General features: G+C 35.8%; 1 protein-coding gene across 1 annotated transcript; it reads left to right on the top strand.

Annotated features, from left to right (window-relative positions):
* Positions 1-1,509: 1,509 nt before the first annotated feature.
* Positions 1,510-16,757, top strand: LOC121877454. Its single transcript, XM_042383220.1, has 7 exons — positions 1,510-1,634; positions 3,281-3,497; positions 5,360-5,452; positions 5,869-5,996; positions 8,796-8,901; positions 9,895-10,020; positions 11,445-16,757. Exons 1-7 carry the CDS (start codon positions 1,511-1,513, stop codon positions 11,746-11,748), a joined length of 1,098 nt encoding a protein of 365 aa, XP_042239154.1. The 5' UTR covers position 1,510; the 3' UTR covers positions 11,749-16,757.

The raw sequence follows: 16,757 nt of genomic DNA, 5'->3' as shown, positions 1-16,757 counted from the left end.
ATAATAATATTATTATTATTATTAATAAAAACAAAAGAAATACAAAAATGAAAAAAGATCAAAAGAGAAACAATATATGTATGTTGTATTGTCAAAGTAAGAAAAACAATTGAGACTCTGCAATTGAGTATAAATGAGGAAGAAAGTCAGATAAGAAATCTGGGACTTGGTCACAATTTTCGTGATGCCATATGGCAGCAGGGTCTACCATTAGACACTACATTATGCTTCCAATATCTTCCCAGGCGGTAGTACCTCCCTGTTTGGTAGCTGTAATTGTTAGATGAAAAATTGGGTATACAATCCTAGGAACTCTCGTCCAGAACGTACCTAGCTAACCTAATTAGTGAAACAATTAACATGTTGGGGTGAATAACTGTGTCCTATAAGTCAGTTTGGGTGGCAGAATGTTACAACCACATTGGGTGGCTGCCCTCGCATATAGTGTTAATGCAGTATAAGCTGCCTTGTAATAATCTGATTTATTGCCCAATCCAGTCTTAACCAAGTTTAACCCACCCAGTACAGTACAGTACAGTACTTCAGTTTAATTTTATCTCGAGTAGAAACCGTTAGGTATCTAAAACTTCATTTGTGTCATATTATATTCAAAGTACATATACTGTATAGTTTGGGGCTCAGTTTATGAACTTGAATCGTTGTATTACCGAGAAAAGTCAACACTATCACCTGAGTCAGGTAATAATGTTCACTTCCGCGGTGGTGGCTGTATGACCACTGCTCGAGGCTCACACTTGCTTTTTTTTCTCTCCTTTTAACATTATTTACAAAATTAATATAATACAATTACCATTTTATATTCACATGTCTTCTATATCATTGTAATTGCATCTGCAAGTTTTCATTTTAAGTTTTTCTCGATCACTGTATTTTATCTTGCTATTAAGTGCCCGGACAGTTATGTATTATGACAAAGATATGGAGATATTCTCATTTACCTGAGTTACATAATACTCAGGAAGATCAAACCGAGAACATTCTACAACTGAGTAAATTACTCGAATAAAATTATATTTGAGAAACAAATCATATTCCTTTTAAATAAATAATCTCGATGAATATGTTAAGAATTAAAAGTTACGTACTGAAACTTCATGGATGCGTCTGATTTATGTCATCAGCCAACATACAGGTATGTCTTTTATTGTCATTTACAAGCACGATAGACATGGAAATAATTAAGAGATTTCTTCTAATATTCTTACGTACACAGTGTCATAATAAAGCATCTAGATCTTACTGGCAGCAGGAGTACATCGCTCCCTCCTCCGCGTCGCACTTCTCTGTCGTCTGCATTTCGCGGTCGTCGACCGAGCCGCTACTATAAGAGTCAACTTAGAGTCGATTGTTTTAGCTATTTGATATCTTCCAAAATATTAAAATATATTTATAGTACTGATAAACAAAGGATTTTGATATCAAATATATTAATTATAAAAATCAGAAATAAACTTTCAATATCTTTTATAATAGGAGGTGAAACAAAACTATGGATACTTGGCAACAGCTGATTATGGCAGTCTTCTTACTGAACCACTGCAAGTTTAATGGCTGTGAATTGTCATTTCCCAACCTATTAGAGCTTATTCAACACATCGAGGAGACACATATAGGTATAGTGTACCGTGGTTTACAGATAATTTATTACTGAGTGTTGGTAGTAGGTGGTTGACAGTAAATGTTTTCATGGCCCCTCCCAGCCCCATCCCACCTCAGGAGTTGTTTACATATGTGACTCAGAGACTGGGTTACGCCCCTGTTAGTGCGCACTGCTTATACTGCGACTTGCTGTTAATGTGGTAATTGTGTCACCACTTGATCCACTTATTAATTGTAAAGCTGATGTGAAATGGAAAGCTTCAATAGTTACTTTTATCGTCATTTTAACGTCAAGAGAATGCTGATATATGTATTTTAGTCATCTGATCGGTCAAGGATGACAGATTAGGTCGAAAAATAAAGTGATGTTATTGTTTTGATTCAGCTTTGTATTGAATAACATAATTTGATACATTATATCTGTTGTATTGATATCGTTAGTAATAGCTTGTTTACCTCGGTTTTCAGTTAGAATTTTTAGAATGCTAATATGGTGCCAGGGCAAGGAAATATATTTGTTTCCTGAGGAGCAGCAAGCAAGCAAGTAGGACATGTCCTCTCCAGTGAAGTAAGAAAACAACTTTGGCAGGGATTAACTGCAGTGTATGACCCAACTTGAGTCCATCGCTTAGTGGTCCATTGCTATGATCATACAGTAGCTCTCTGATTTATTTTTTAAATTCGAGTGGCAGAAACCATATCCATTGCTACTACAGCGTGTGGTCTACAAAGATATCTTTAGTCTAACCTTACCTAACCTTACTTAAATATCTTGTAAACTGCACGATATACAGTAGTTGCACTCCATATTCTTCATGCTGTTTCTTAAGTAATTTCAGGGTTGCATTTTTCCTTTCACTGGAACTAAATTTGTGTTCTATAAATGAAGAAAAATGTTTTAGCAAAAATCCTGAGGGAAAACAAACAACTATCTTACCTTAAACTCTTCACCACCTTATGGTTTGCTAGCCATTCGGACGGTTGGTCATTCCTCTGTTTTGCACATGTTGGAAAGTACTAGGCATGCACGGGCTCTTAAGATGCACCAGAACAGTACCAGTGTTAGTTAATTCTGGTCTTAAATGAGCTCACACTCGGTGCTGTCACAACTCTCTCTGGCAGGTTATTCCCAAAGTTCACACCTCTTGCACCAAAAAGAGTTAGGTCTGACAATTTCCTGTACTTGTGGCTTCTTTAACTTGAGGCTGTGGCCTCTGGTGAGGGTGAGGGTTGGCACATTACCTTTATCCAAGGATTTCCTGAACAAGAGTGTTAGTGGGGTCCAAATCTCATTTGCCACCTCCATCACCTTGGTACTTATCATATGTGTGAGTACAGTTTGATTTTTTTTTCAGAAGTTGCTTAGAGTGAGAGCTTCAACTCAGAGGTGCTCGATTAGGGAGACATTGAACCGTTCTTGACGTAGGTTGTAGCTTTTATGGTACATTTAGCATTAACATGTGCATCCACATTGAAATTTAGGTTTATGATAGCATAGACAATGATGGTATTCGATGTGAACTTTATAATTGGAGTGCCAAGGTTTTATTTAAACTCACCTTAATTTTACTGTTTAACTTTCTGCATCATCTCTTCCATCCCAAATCTTCAAGTAAAGATAATGTTAACAATAGCACAACATCTTTTTCTTTCTTATCAGAGACTATTACAGATCCTGCAACAGAAGCTGTTCAAGAAACGCAGCAGCCATCATGCCTTCCCCTATCATCGGTCTTGTGTTCTTCAGCCCAAGTGCTCCTCGACTTACTCCACGGAAGCACCCTCTTAGCAGTAAGGCTTCTGGTGGTCCCCAGGCTAAAATTCCCAAGCTCTAGATACAAAAACTCTTGGGTCATCCTCTGGAAAACGTACAAATAGCAAGTCTCCGCCGCCTGTCCTTACTACTACTAATACTAATAATGGGGGTCACTACATCTCTCTCTTCTAAATTCAAGCAAGGTGAGTGTTTCTTGTTAAAATTATTATCTGGAATTATTTCTTTTATGAGGAGGAAAAAAGAAAATTGTCGATCTTAACCAAAGTCTTTTATTTCTACCATTATTTAGGATGGAATTTTTAATGTCATCTAGTATAAGTAATCATAAAGACTTGAAGATAGGCTTCCACATTGTGGAGTCAAGCTAAAAAATTTATGTTAAAATTAAGTGCTTATAGTTAAGGTACAGAGTAGAAGGTGAAGTCTATAAGAAAAACTCTTTTGAGTATGGTACTGTACCGAGGTAGCTAATATTTTCCTGTTGCATGAGTGTTATTGTAATCACACTATCACAGAGTCCAATGAAAATCGTGTGCCCAGTGAACTTAACTGAAGCAAAAGTGAAATTAGGTGTGTATCTTTACAGTATACATACTGTACAGTATACTAGTTGGAAGTCATGCTGAGAGTGCCAATCATCCTTCACCAGATCATCACTATGTCTTGCCAGGAAAAGACATTTTTAGGACTGGAGAAGGTGGTGGATGTTATATAAAGTACAGTGCAATACTGTACAGTACTTGTAAATACCTGTACTGTAGTAGGGAAATGCTCATTTCCAAACTGTTTTTCCATGTTTTGTTCAAGGTGGTAGAGCAAAGAGATGGAGAATGCCAAGTTGAGCTAAGTAAAACGAAATTAGCAGGGTTATTTATATCTGTTCAAAACATACTTGAAGCCCTTAGTTTAAAAATTAGGAGGTGTAAATACTCTGGAATACCTCATTCCCATAGAAAGATGTACACTATTGTGATAGATAAGGGACAAACAAAAACCAACTAGAAAATGAAGTTGAGCTTGACTGTACATATGCTGTATAGTGAATAAGATTTTTATTAAGGTACTAAAATTTGATTTCATACTTTGGGATTGCTCAGTGCAGCAACTCTGTACTGCACAATGCTGGTTTTACTTTTACTTTTATCCTCTTTGCCACTGATTGGCTTGTTAGCCACTTGAGCGGTCGGTCACGCCTCTTTGTCGTGCACTGTTGGCCAGTACTGGCCTTGAAAGAGCTCACACTCAGTGCTGTCATGAACACTCTCTGGCAGATTTTTTCAAGAGTTCCCAATTCTCACTTTGAAAAAGTTTGCCCTTACTGTTTTCTGGACTTGTACACATTTATAGTGATGTGTAGGATTTACAGCATCACATATGTCCTGTTGCATTTATTTGGGGTGTTCCGGACTTGCTCAGAGTTGTCGATGATAGAGCCTCTATCACCATGTTGAAGTGAGCACTCTGTTAGATAGTGGATTAGCTGGATGGTGTTGAGAATTATGGATCTCACAGGTCACTTTTGGCTTTTTCCCATAGTAATGAATTGGGATTTCATATGTGGAGCCTACATTTCATTGGAAATTAGACTCACAATAAAAAACAGAAGCTTATATTAAACAATACATTTTTCATCATCATCATTGTTTTACAACCATTATCCACTGTTGCATGGGTTAACCATGGTTACTTGATGGCATGGTGTAGTGGTTGTCATCAATCAAATTTGAAGAAAATTTTACTGCTGGATGCTCTTCCTTATGCCAACCCACTTTTACAGAGTGGGAACTGGGTATTATACAGTATGTAGAACTTCCAAAAGTCCTTTTAGATTACCAACGTACGTTTTGATGTCCATGTACACTACATCTTCAATTAAGAGTTTATTGTTTTACCCAAAGCTGAAGAGGATGCAAGTGGGCATTGAAACACTCTTGTTTTTAATATAAACTTATGTCTTTTGAGTTTTGAGGGTGATTTGATCACCAAAGTTGACATTCACGTAAGTGTGAATCTGTCCAAACAAGAGTTTATCTCTTGTTTGTGTGGGGGGAAGAGGTCAGAGTGACATTGTCCAGAAGATATACAGGTATTAATGTAGAAGTCCTTATTAAAATGACATTTTGATTTATGTGTGAATCTCTCAATCCTTCCAATATTTATGACCCATGATTCCAAGTCTTTATACAGATATTTTTCTACCTGTAATACCCTTCTGCTAATTGCTTTCAGTCTCAACATTTGTCATGACTTTTATTTCTATGATTTTATTTGGTTTAATATTATTTTGACTTTGACTGTGTTTAGGGGTAGTACATTATGGGTAAAGATCATCTTTGATATACAGTACTGTACATGTATTATGTCTTGAATGTACAGAAATTCTTTTTGAGAGGGTTTGGTGATATTGTATAGTGTACGTACAAATTTTTAAACTATTAATAAGGTGGTCAAAGAAATACCACTTGTTCTAGACAATGGGAAGTGTTGCCTCGAGCATTGGCAGCTCGAGTGGAGGAGGCTCAAGCGTGGGAGGTTCCAGTGTGGGTACTCCATCCTCCACAGAAGCACTCCTGTCAGCAAATCAGTAACAGCCCTCCAGGTTAGTCAGGCTACAAGAACTCTGTTGGTTACATGGTTTATGCCGGGGCTATAGTGTAACTTGAAAATTATCCCTAGGTAATATATTGTGAAACAGCCATTGCATAACATGAATGAATACAACTTTATGATTTACTCTCATTGCAATGGTTGATTGTTGTATAAATCTGTGTTTACATGAAACTTTTATTTATTTTTTCCTCCCCTAAAGCTTTGCTAATGGTACAGTTATGCTGTATTTATTGTCTCAATGTATTTTGTGATTGCTATAATTACAATGCTTTTATTTTCTAATTGTTTATAGGATAGTTTTTAGCAGATATTGTATTGGAAAGAAATGTTTGAAGTTTTATTTGTACTTCATTTTTTCCAATTTTACAATGAGTTCTTTATCAAGTAAGTTATTAAGTATGAGGTTAAGAATTTTAAGCGGTTCTACATTACTGACTTTAAACTATTATCTCTTCTTGGATGCTTCAGTAAATTATTTTTCATTTGTAACCTCACAACATCTTTTAATTGGCTTGTGTTATACAGCCTGCTAGTCTGCAATGTTAGAACTAGATAACCTCCAAAGTAGTGGCTATAAACCTATTGAAAGCTTAGTTGCTGTACAGTACTGTATAGCCAGAGCCCCAAAAGAGCTCCTCATATTTGTGTGTTACCATTTAAAGTAGAAGGCTAAATTTCTTTCACTTTTTCAAAACAAATCGTTTATGAATTTTCTTGCATCACGAACAGGTTTTATTAGTGATACAAGTACAGTATTGTATACTTATTCTCTTCAGGCAGAGACTTTTATTATCTGTTGTTAAGTATATGATATAGTGTACATGCATAAATTGTTGGCTGTTTAGATACTTACACATGATACTAAATAGCATTGACTAAATACAGGTATGGAACCATTTATTCAGCATGCTTGGGACTTGGGGGTTGCCGGATAAGGTTTTTTCCAGAATTTGGAGCAATAGGCTTACAATACAAAGGTAGAGTAAACCCTCTGTAACTGGCTGTGAAGCCTCTGTTCTGATCACTAGATTCACCCTTAAAAGTAACTTTAACTGTAGTACTGTACTCTAACATTAAAACTTAAAATTGTAGGTACATAAACATCAATAATGAAAGCATTTAAATAGTACAGTAATAATGAAAACAATAAAAGAGCAAAAATGTTAGAAGTTAGTTTACAAACTGTATTATAGTTGCCCCTGATACTCGCCTTAACAACACAACAGCATCCTTAGCAACGGTGCTTTTGCCACAGATTCACACACACACACACACACACACACACACACACACACACCACTCAGCTTCACGGATGTAAACCCTTAGATATGTAAAACTTTATACCAAATGGTAATAATTTATTTTTAATTTTTTGCACTTTCTGTATGTAGAATTATGTGTGCATGTAACTGAGTAAAAAAGAAAATTAAAAACAAAATCGTGTACCGTTATCTACCCAATATTACAAGTTGAAAATTATTAGTATTTTTTCACTTGCTGTATGTGAGATTGAGTGTGTATAACTGAGTAAAGAAAATAACCATATATAAATAACCATAACATAACAGGTGAGGAATGGTTGGAAATATCCCTGCTCGGCCCAGGAATTAATATTGGCACTTATTTTAAATTAATTTGTTCCCCATCATAGCTGGTTTTTGGAACATTCTGAATACATGGATGTTGGATAAACAATCCCATAACTGTACAAAGTTTTTAGAAGATTGAAAAAATAGATAGATAAAGGACACAGACTGGCAAATCTTGATATATTAACATCTTATCTTTGTGGTGTTCGGGTTGGTATAATTGCACTGGAACTTCAGGATTACCTCCTTCATACAAGGAAACTGAAAGCTGCCTTTGGCCAAAATTTTAACCTAGGTTTGAGAATAGTGTTTGTGTTTACGGAACTGGGCATTTGAAAACAACAAAATGCATCATACACAGCCTTTCTGTGAGGTATGTCAATCAGTACCAAGGCTGTTATACAGGCAGTACACAGTATTTTGAAAAGGAGATTATGAAAAAATTATGCATTGTTTTGAGAAGCTGTACGATTATTATTTTATTTTTATTTTATCATTCAGGTATCTATTGATTTATCTGCCTGGTGCAGTCCATACTTATGGCAGTTAGAGCTTGTTTTCCAATCTCTTTTCTAGTCAGACTGTCTTTGAATAATTCGACTTACTCAGAAGCTAGCTGTTTGTAAATGGTGGATTGATCCTAAAATCCTACTTTATAACTGATGCTGGACTGAGTGACACAGGTACTTTCTTTTTCTTTCAAGGATATTTAACAAAATGGCTGGCACTGAAGGTTGAATTGGTCCTAGATTTGCAAGTGACGCGATGCACATTGCTGATATGACAACCTGACTCGTCAATCTTCTGCTTTAAATAGCAATAATCATATCCAAAGAACTCTTTTTGGGCTCTGCAAATGGCTAGAAGGTGTCTCTAATGGCTATTTCACTGGGGGTTATCTGAGTTTTAATGCCATAGGCAAGCTGGTTACATAACATCTCACAGGTCCTACCACAGATATACTCATAAAATGGTATTTCAGAATCAATCCTCCTACTGGTATTTCAGTGGTGATATTCGTAGTCACAATGAAAAATTAACGTTGGCATTACAAAACTTCTTCGATAAACATTGACAAGTGAAAGAAAACTGAATTCCAAACTTGTTTTCTGTCATATGTATTTGTTATGTTAATTACCCGGTAACTTACTTTATGGTAACAGTAAAGATTTCTAAATTTGATTTTGTTTAATTTCCAGTGAGTGATTGTGAGGAAACACTTCATAGTGATAATGAAGACAGCAATGATTCATGGACCACTCAGGATGAGATTCCTGCAGAACTTATCATAAAGCTAGCAAGCAAGTAAGTACAGGTGGCCTGCAACTCCTTCTGTTTAAAAAATTTATATACAGTATGTATATTATTCACTCCCCAATGTGTGTAAATGAGACAGGAGTGTAAAATAAGATGTTCTCAGTCATAAAACACGCTCTTTAAGTACTCTGATTATAGTACTCTGAGAAATCTGGTTATTGGATTTTAAATACTGGAGTACGTATTCTTTATCACCTAAAATATTTAATAAGTCTGAAGCATTTGTATTAGGGCCGATACTCAAAACACTTCATAATTTATAATGTTGGTGATCTTGTAACTGACTTGAAATATTTTACTATTTTACCTTACAAACTGATTACAGCATTGTATATCCCCCGTCAAAACTCTTTATGACATTGTAAGGGTATTATAACTTGAATGTAAATATTGTAGAATAAGTCTTCTTGTGAGCCAGATGACTAATCACAGTTGTGCTTTTAAAACATATTGACCAATCACAAGCTAAGGATATCAGTTGGCTTGGGAGCATGAGAATTATAATACAGTTGTCTCATTACCCAGAAATATCTCATCCCAGGAAGAATTTTGCACCAATTATTCCAGCTAACAGGTATATCACTGTACTCTTATAATTCCCAATGCTCCAAGCTGATATCCTTATCCTCATGGGCATGTGAGGCATGACTGAAGGTGTGTATCACAAAAAAAGACTGTAATTTTTCACTGTACTGGGGAAAGTTTTCCCAGAAGTCTAAACTATGCATCTCACATGGACAGGCACAAGAGCTGTATTTATATATGCAAACACCACTGTACACATACAATATATTGCAAATAAACAAAATAATATATCCTACTACTGTATTGTATATATACTGTACTCATCAGCAGATGCTGTAGTCTTGAGCCTACAGTAGGCATATACTGTCCACTCTGCTGAATGTCCAGTACAGTACACAGTACCATCTGTGAATGATAACTTGTTGCTGCTTTCAACATTTTCCTTTTCCTTTTCAGAGGTCACTCCAGCAGCAGTGGCGAGGATAAACCGTATGTTTGTCCAGTTGTTGGATGCCGAAAGCGATACAAAAATGTAAATGGGATTAAGTATCATGCAAAGAATGCCCACAAAAAAGATAGCAAGTAAGTTTTGTTGACAGCTGTCATAAAAATGTTGCTGAACTTGAAAGTCTATACAGTCAACCCTCACTTTACGCGGTCCCACATTCCGCGTTTCCACGCTACGCGGTACCCTGCCGGAACCCAGGATGCTCACATTCATGTGCGTACCCTTTACGCGGAGAGCGGCTGGCAATCCGCGCCATTTTTGGATCCAAACCTCCGCCATCTCTCCTGCCTTCCCGCCATCCGCCATGTTGTGTAAGCGAGCAGTAGGGTGCGACAAGGTCGCCCAGTCATCAAAACATTACCGAGTTCTTCACCCGCCACCCACCACAGCCGCCCAAGTCAGTGATAGTGATAATTATAGTGAGGATATGGACTTATATGGACTTTGAGGGTTTGACAAAGAGGCCCTGTGCACCTTTGTGGTGGATAGTGATACAATTGATACAAGTGATACAGGTGAGGGCATCTGCCCTCTGCCTCGGAACCAGCCCCAACCCCGTGTGCCCAGCCATCTTTCTACTAATGTAAGTGTTAAAAACCTAATATTATTGATATTTCTTATTATTATTAATTGTGTGTGCATACCATCATAAAATTAAGAAGATTTTTACTACAACATAGTTGTGTGTTGTCAAAAAGTGGAGTTTGGGGGGTCGGCCCGGCCCTATTTCAATTAATCCCATATGTTATGTTGTTCACTTTACGCGTTGCTTTCACTTTCCGCATGTTCCCTGTGGGTTGTATTAACCGCGTAAAGTGAGGGTTGACTGTACTTTTGTGGCTTACGAATTGGCATATCAGTGTACACTTACCTTTAGGAGGTGGTTGATGCACTTTTTCACACTGGATGAATGTTGAGAGAGAGAAGGTCATATGGATTGTGTATGTGTATAGAATATGTTCCTGATTATCCTGTATGGATTGGACTGAGGTGTGCTGGATGCACATTTTTTCAGATGTATGGTATGCTGAATGGATAGCACTACTGGCAGTTAACTCACATCTTAACCCCCTAATACAGTACCCTGCCACTTAATCTTAATCTTGGATTCTGTATATTACATTTATTTTAGGATTTAAAGTGAACAAGTAAGTTTAGTTCTAGAGTATAGTGGAGGTTCATCTCATTTATAATCATTGGGAATATTTCAGCTCTTAGAGAAGGTATTAGATGAATTTATGTTATTAACTTTGATGGTTTCCTTACCTCTTGGTTTACTTTTGACTATTTTTTCTCAATATACAGTAGATGAGATGAAGACTTAATATAGTAAGGGAAATGTATTCGATGAGACATTTTGTTGAAGATTCTTAAACAATCTTTACTTAGTACTTTTGAGCAATGCTGTATGTGTCAATATTGCTCATACTCCACACCAAACTGAATGAAATGCAGTTTTGTTTAGAAATATAATGTACCTGTATTCATTTTCTTGCAGAGTGAGAAAACCCTACAGATGCTATTGTGGAAAAAGCTACTGTACGAATCAAGGACTGAAAAACCACTGTACACATTCACATAAAAATGAAAGTTTAACAGCTGTCACAACAAATACTGGGGAGGTCCTCCAAGTGCCGGCAAACCAACTCTCATCTGCTTCGAGTTCCATTGGTAGTCAACTCCTAGATAACAACAACAAACCTTCAACTCCACCTGTAAGTAGATCATCTTTGGAAAGTGAAGGAACTATTCAGGTAAGTAGCACTTTGCTGGTTCTCCAGTCAACAGTCCAATTGCTGTGACTGGACAGATCATAAAGGGAGGATCAGCTGCCACAACTAAAGGATCTACAACCATCTCAAGTATTAATTTAACAGGTTTAGTGGCTGCTAGTGGTGGGAAAATTGCTCTTAAAGCTCTTCCTAATGGTCAACTTCTCCTTTCACAACCTTTGGAAGGAAAATTAGCAACTCTTGTCAAATCAGACCTAAAGCATGATTTCCCTGGGGATGATGGTAAAAGTAATCTTGTTCAGTTAAAAACAGATTCATTTCAACAATTAGAACTTAGTAAATTACTACAAGCAAATACAAAGTCATCTCAGCACCAAGTAGCAGTTACTACATCAACTCTCTCTGTTGCTATCCCTGCAAGTTCATTTAACACCCTGAAAGGTCCTCAGCGAACAGGACTGTCTTCTTCAGCCATGCTGGCGCGTGCCTTGAAGAACCAGCTTGCATCAACCCCAACAGGTATTACATCAGTTCTTGGTTCACTTGATAATCAATCTGAAAGCATGTTAGGAGGCCAGGGTGTTATATTGGGGGTAACAATGGAAGAAGGTACACTTGTTGATAATGGTGATGGAACACTTTCAGAACTTTCTGTTATTGAATAAAATAGGGACACTTTCATAACTTTCTGTCATTGAATAAAATAAAAATTTGTAGTGATTGTTCTTAGCTTCATATTGAAAAAATTCCAGTTTCAGATTAATTTTTTGCTATAATTGATAATTGGATGTGCTGTATGGAGCTTTAGTATAGGTAATGTATTTAGTTGGAGGCGGAACCCTGTGGAACTATGGTCACTTTCTTCTTGTTACTGATCTGTTATGGACCCAGTGATTTTGGGCGACATCAACTGAAAGCAACTATTTACCAGATGTGTGAAGTACCAGTACAGTATAACAATTGACTGCTAAAGACTGTAATATAATTTTAAATGATTTCTGAGAATTAAGACATCGTTATACATTATTGCAGGTACAGTACTGTATTCAGACATATGGGCCTTGACTCAATGATCATTGTATAGAGGTGTTTGTAAACAAGATGAAGACAAATATTATCAGTATCATAACATATATCATAAACTTAATTGTAATTTGATTCCTCATGAGTTGATATTATGGTAAATGTAAGTGATTATGATATTGACAAATTTTTGTGGTGGGTACCTTGCATTAGATCTAAAGTGCTAATGTTAATATAAATACTGTATGTAACATAATGCTGTACAGTACTATATAATTATGATTGTCACCAATTAAAATTTTAAACATTTTTACCAAGGGAAACTAAATGCAGTACCAAATTGAGCTTTCCATGAACTTACAAAATTTAGACAAATAAGGGAATGCACATGACATCTAGATATCTGAAATGATAGTACAGTAGTTACTTAAAGAGAGGCATGGAGGGTGATCAAGGTACATCACCAGTGTCAGGCCAGTGAGGTACACATGGGGACCAATTCCAATTTGCATTATTTCTAGTCCAGTCCTAATAATACCAGATATTAAGCCTCACTACAGTACACTTTGAATTATTATTTTGAAGCTTCAGTAATGTACTTCAGCTTAGATATTATATTATTGTACACAAATCATACATTTATGGTCACAATTTACAAGTAGTATTCTCCTGTAAGAGCTCTAAAGTACCTGGAAATTCACTTATTAATCTCCATCCACATTTTGCTTGTACATAGAATAATTTTCATCATTGGATAAGCATTTTGTATCATATCCTATTTGTAAATATTATGTTATAATGTCCATTTAAAATAACTCATACCGTATTAAGTGTCTTAGTCCTAGCAGGCATTACACAATTAGTCAAGTTATATGATAGTTCATGGGTGATAGATGTATATTCCATTTAGCTGTGTCTGTTACTTTATAAAATCTTCATTATTTATTGAGATAATAATCCATATTGGATGATATTGACTACAAAACAGTGAGAGCACCAGACAATGAGAAATAGTGTACAGTATACTATACAGTTCAGTACATAAAATTTCCAAAAATCATAGGAATATGTGCTTACAGTGAAACTAAAAGTATGTCAGTTCAGTTAGAAATTATATCAATTGATCTATAAGTACAGCATAGCATTATAGTAAAGAAGGTTCACAATATAACTAGAGAATCTGACGTTTAGCTTGTTGTCAAAATATCTTTGACATGATATTGCTGGAATTTAAATTGTGATAGTTTACATTTGTTTGTGAATGCCATTGTTGGCCACTTCTATGTAGTACTGTAGTGTGAAGTTAGAGGGAAGTCTGGAGAATGAACAAGGTTTAGATTGATTAGTTGATTGCGCTCCCAAGTTATCTTGTGGACTTGTTGTGAATTCAGCTGTTTAATACAATGAGTAATGAACTTTTAAATAAACCCTTATGCTGAATATTTTGCCTACCACCCGTACTTCTGTCCACTGCCCATGCTTCTGTCCACCACCCATACTATATTCCTATCTACTAGGGGGTGAAAGAGATGCACCAAGATTCACAAGGAAAGTAACAAAAGTATGTGCTAAGACAATACAAAGTAATTCAAATAAAAGTCAGTTGAAATAGAAATTTATTATGAAACTAATTTCATTCACTTGCCTTACTCATTTATTATGTGTAAAGGCAGAGAAAAGAATCGGTGCCTGTATATATATGTTATGTTAGTTCAGTGGTCATTATCCTTATTCCATTGTCTTACATACTCTCCAACTTTATTCATGTAATCTGCATATAGACTAATACCTGTACCCTATAGTGCTTTTATTTATGGTATAGAGATCAGCATGAGGGACAAACCATACAGAGAATACATTTTCTATTTACCTCTTGACACAGTGAATGCTTCTTAGATTTTGGTAATCAGAAGGAGCAGCTTCTTACTTTATTACAAACACTGGTCTCACAACACAACACTTGTCAATTATTTAAAATTTTATCTTCTTCTAGGAGGAAGGGAGTTGAAGTTGGAAGGTATACTGCATTATATTCTTTGTTCATATTAATTTATTAAAGTTTGTGATGCACGGGCTCTAATATACTGTACAGTAAGGGGATGATTGAAATTTATATTATTAAATTAAGTGAAAAAAATTCTGAAGTTCTCTACAGATGGCTAATGAGGATTCAATTTTTAAACATGTGATATGTGATGTTTCTTAATATAGAACTGCTAGATATTAGTACTACACTGTTCTGATGAATTACTTTCAGAATAGTGCCACATTATTACACTCAAAATTATTACCTCACTCTAAAAAAATATGTATAGTTTGAAAGAATTATTGATACTGTTGCAAAGTGGCGGCACCCCCTCCCCCCTTCCCAGTTGTTCACGTAGCAGTAACAAGCTGTATACTCATTACCTCTCTTCCTCACTTACTTTCAGAATCAAACTCAGGGCTTGTGCTTTACTGATTCTTAAGTAACATGTTTCTGCACTTTCTTTTTCTGTCTTCTTTTAATTGTATTTAAATACCGTAATGTTATAGGATGTCAGGACAAATCATGTTAGCTTTGATTGACTTTTTTATTAATACATGTATAAATAATGGTTTGGACATCTGTAGTGCATATATATATTTGGGAACACAAGAAGACACCACATTATTGGACTTATTCATGTGGAAACTTGGTTGTCAAATCTAAATTATCAGTAAATCTGTTTGGTAATGGATAGATTATTACTATACCTGTATACATATAGTAATAATTATAGCAGTAGAAATAATACAGTAAATTTAATATTTGTACTAAAAGTATTTCATTTAGTTCTCACATATTTCTATGGTGTCAAACAAAAGTCATGGTAGCACCAATGCTCACCTCCAGGGTTGCTGAGTGATGAAGAAGTTACCTACACCACTCTTCTTGCATATTTACGTTACACCTTCGTAACTAACTTTTTCCTCATAAGGAAGAATTTGATTAGCGTTGTGTTGACAGTAAGGTACTATTAATACAGACCAAGAACTGAGCAGACCATGTTTTGTGTTTTTGTAGTACAGTAATGGATTGTTTAAAACAGAGTGGTGAAACTGAGTTTTGGCATTCTAGATTCCAATAATGTGGAGTCTTAAAGCATTATAAAATGCAGAAAAAAGATAAAAAAATGAGTAAGGTGGGTAGAGAGGGCTGTATGGTATTAAGGATAGTATAATGTGGGTAGAGAGGGCTGTATGGTATTAAGGATAGTATAATGTGGGTAATACTTTTATTGTGCAGTTAGGTTAATACTGTAATGTAATATAATATAATATAATGTAATATAATATAAAGTCTGGTGAGCTGGGGCAATATGGGTCTATGAAAGGGGTAAATGACATAAGGTGTGTTGGGGGGGGGGGCCAGATTAAGATAGTATAGGTATATGAGTTAAACAATAAAGAATATTAACTTGACTACAAAGCATTATGGTAAGTTTTGTTAAGATACATGAAAATTTTGAAGTCACTCCTGAAGAAAATGGTATGGCATATCACATGTTAATTAATTGGCAGTAATAAAAGTCATCTTGTTGACTGTTCCTATTTGTGTGGAACATTGTTTTCTCATGTAAAAAGATAATTAATAGTAAAGAGGATTACAGGGTATATGAAAAACATATTTAGTGGGCTCTGTTTAAAGGGCATTTTACACTTGGGCTCTCTGTAAATGTCTGGAATATACAGGATTTCATTTTATTGTTATCTGAAGACACTTGTTCTCTTAGTAATTTAGGAACACAAATAAATTTTAGTATAAAATTAATTTCCTATTGGGAGGAAACCTGAGCCAAGCCCCAGTTAAGGTATAGCAGGTTAACTTAACCGTGTACCCATTAGGCTTCTTCTTTCCTCCAGGGCGGAATCATTCGCCACCAGGTCCTTTTTACATTAGCCAGGTCAAATTTACAGTTGCCCAGGTCCTATCAACATTTGGCAAAGTCTTTTATTAGCCAGGTCCTTTGAACATATGGCCAGATCTATTACATTAGCCAGGTCGTATCAACATTTGGCCAGGTCTTATATTA

This window comes from Homarus americanus, unplaced genomic scaffold (assembly GCF_018991925.1).
Source record: "Homarus americanus isolate GMGI-L3 unplaced genomic scaffold, GMGI_Hamer_2.0 scaffold367, whole genome shotgun sequence".
Lineage (NCBI taxonomy): Eukaryota > Metazoa > Arthropoda > Malacostraca > Decapoda > Nephropidae > Homarus > Homarus americanus.
Note: the sequence above shows the minus strand (reverse complement) of the source record. Positions and strands in the feature narration are given on the sequence as shown.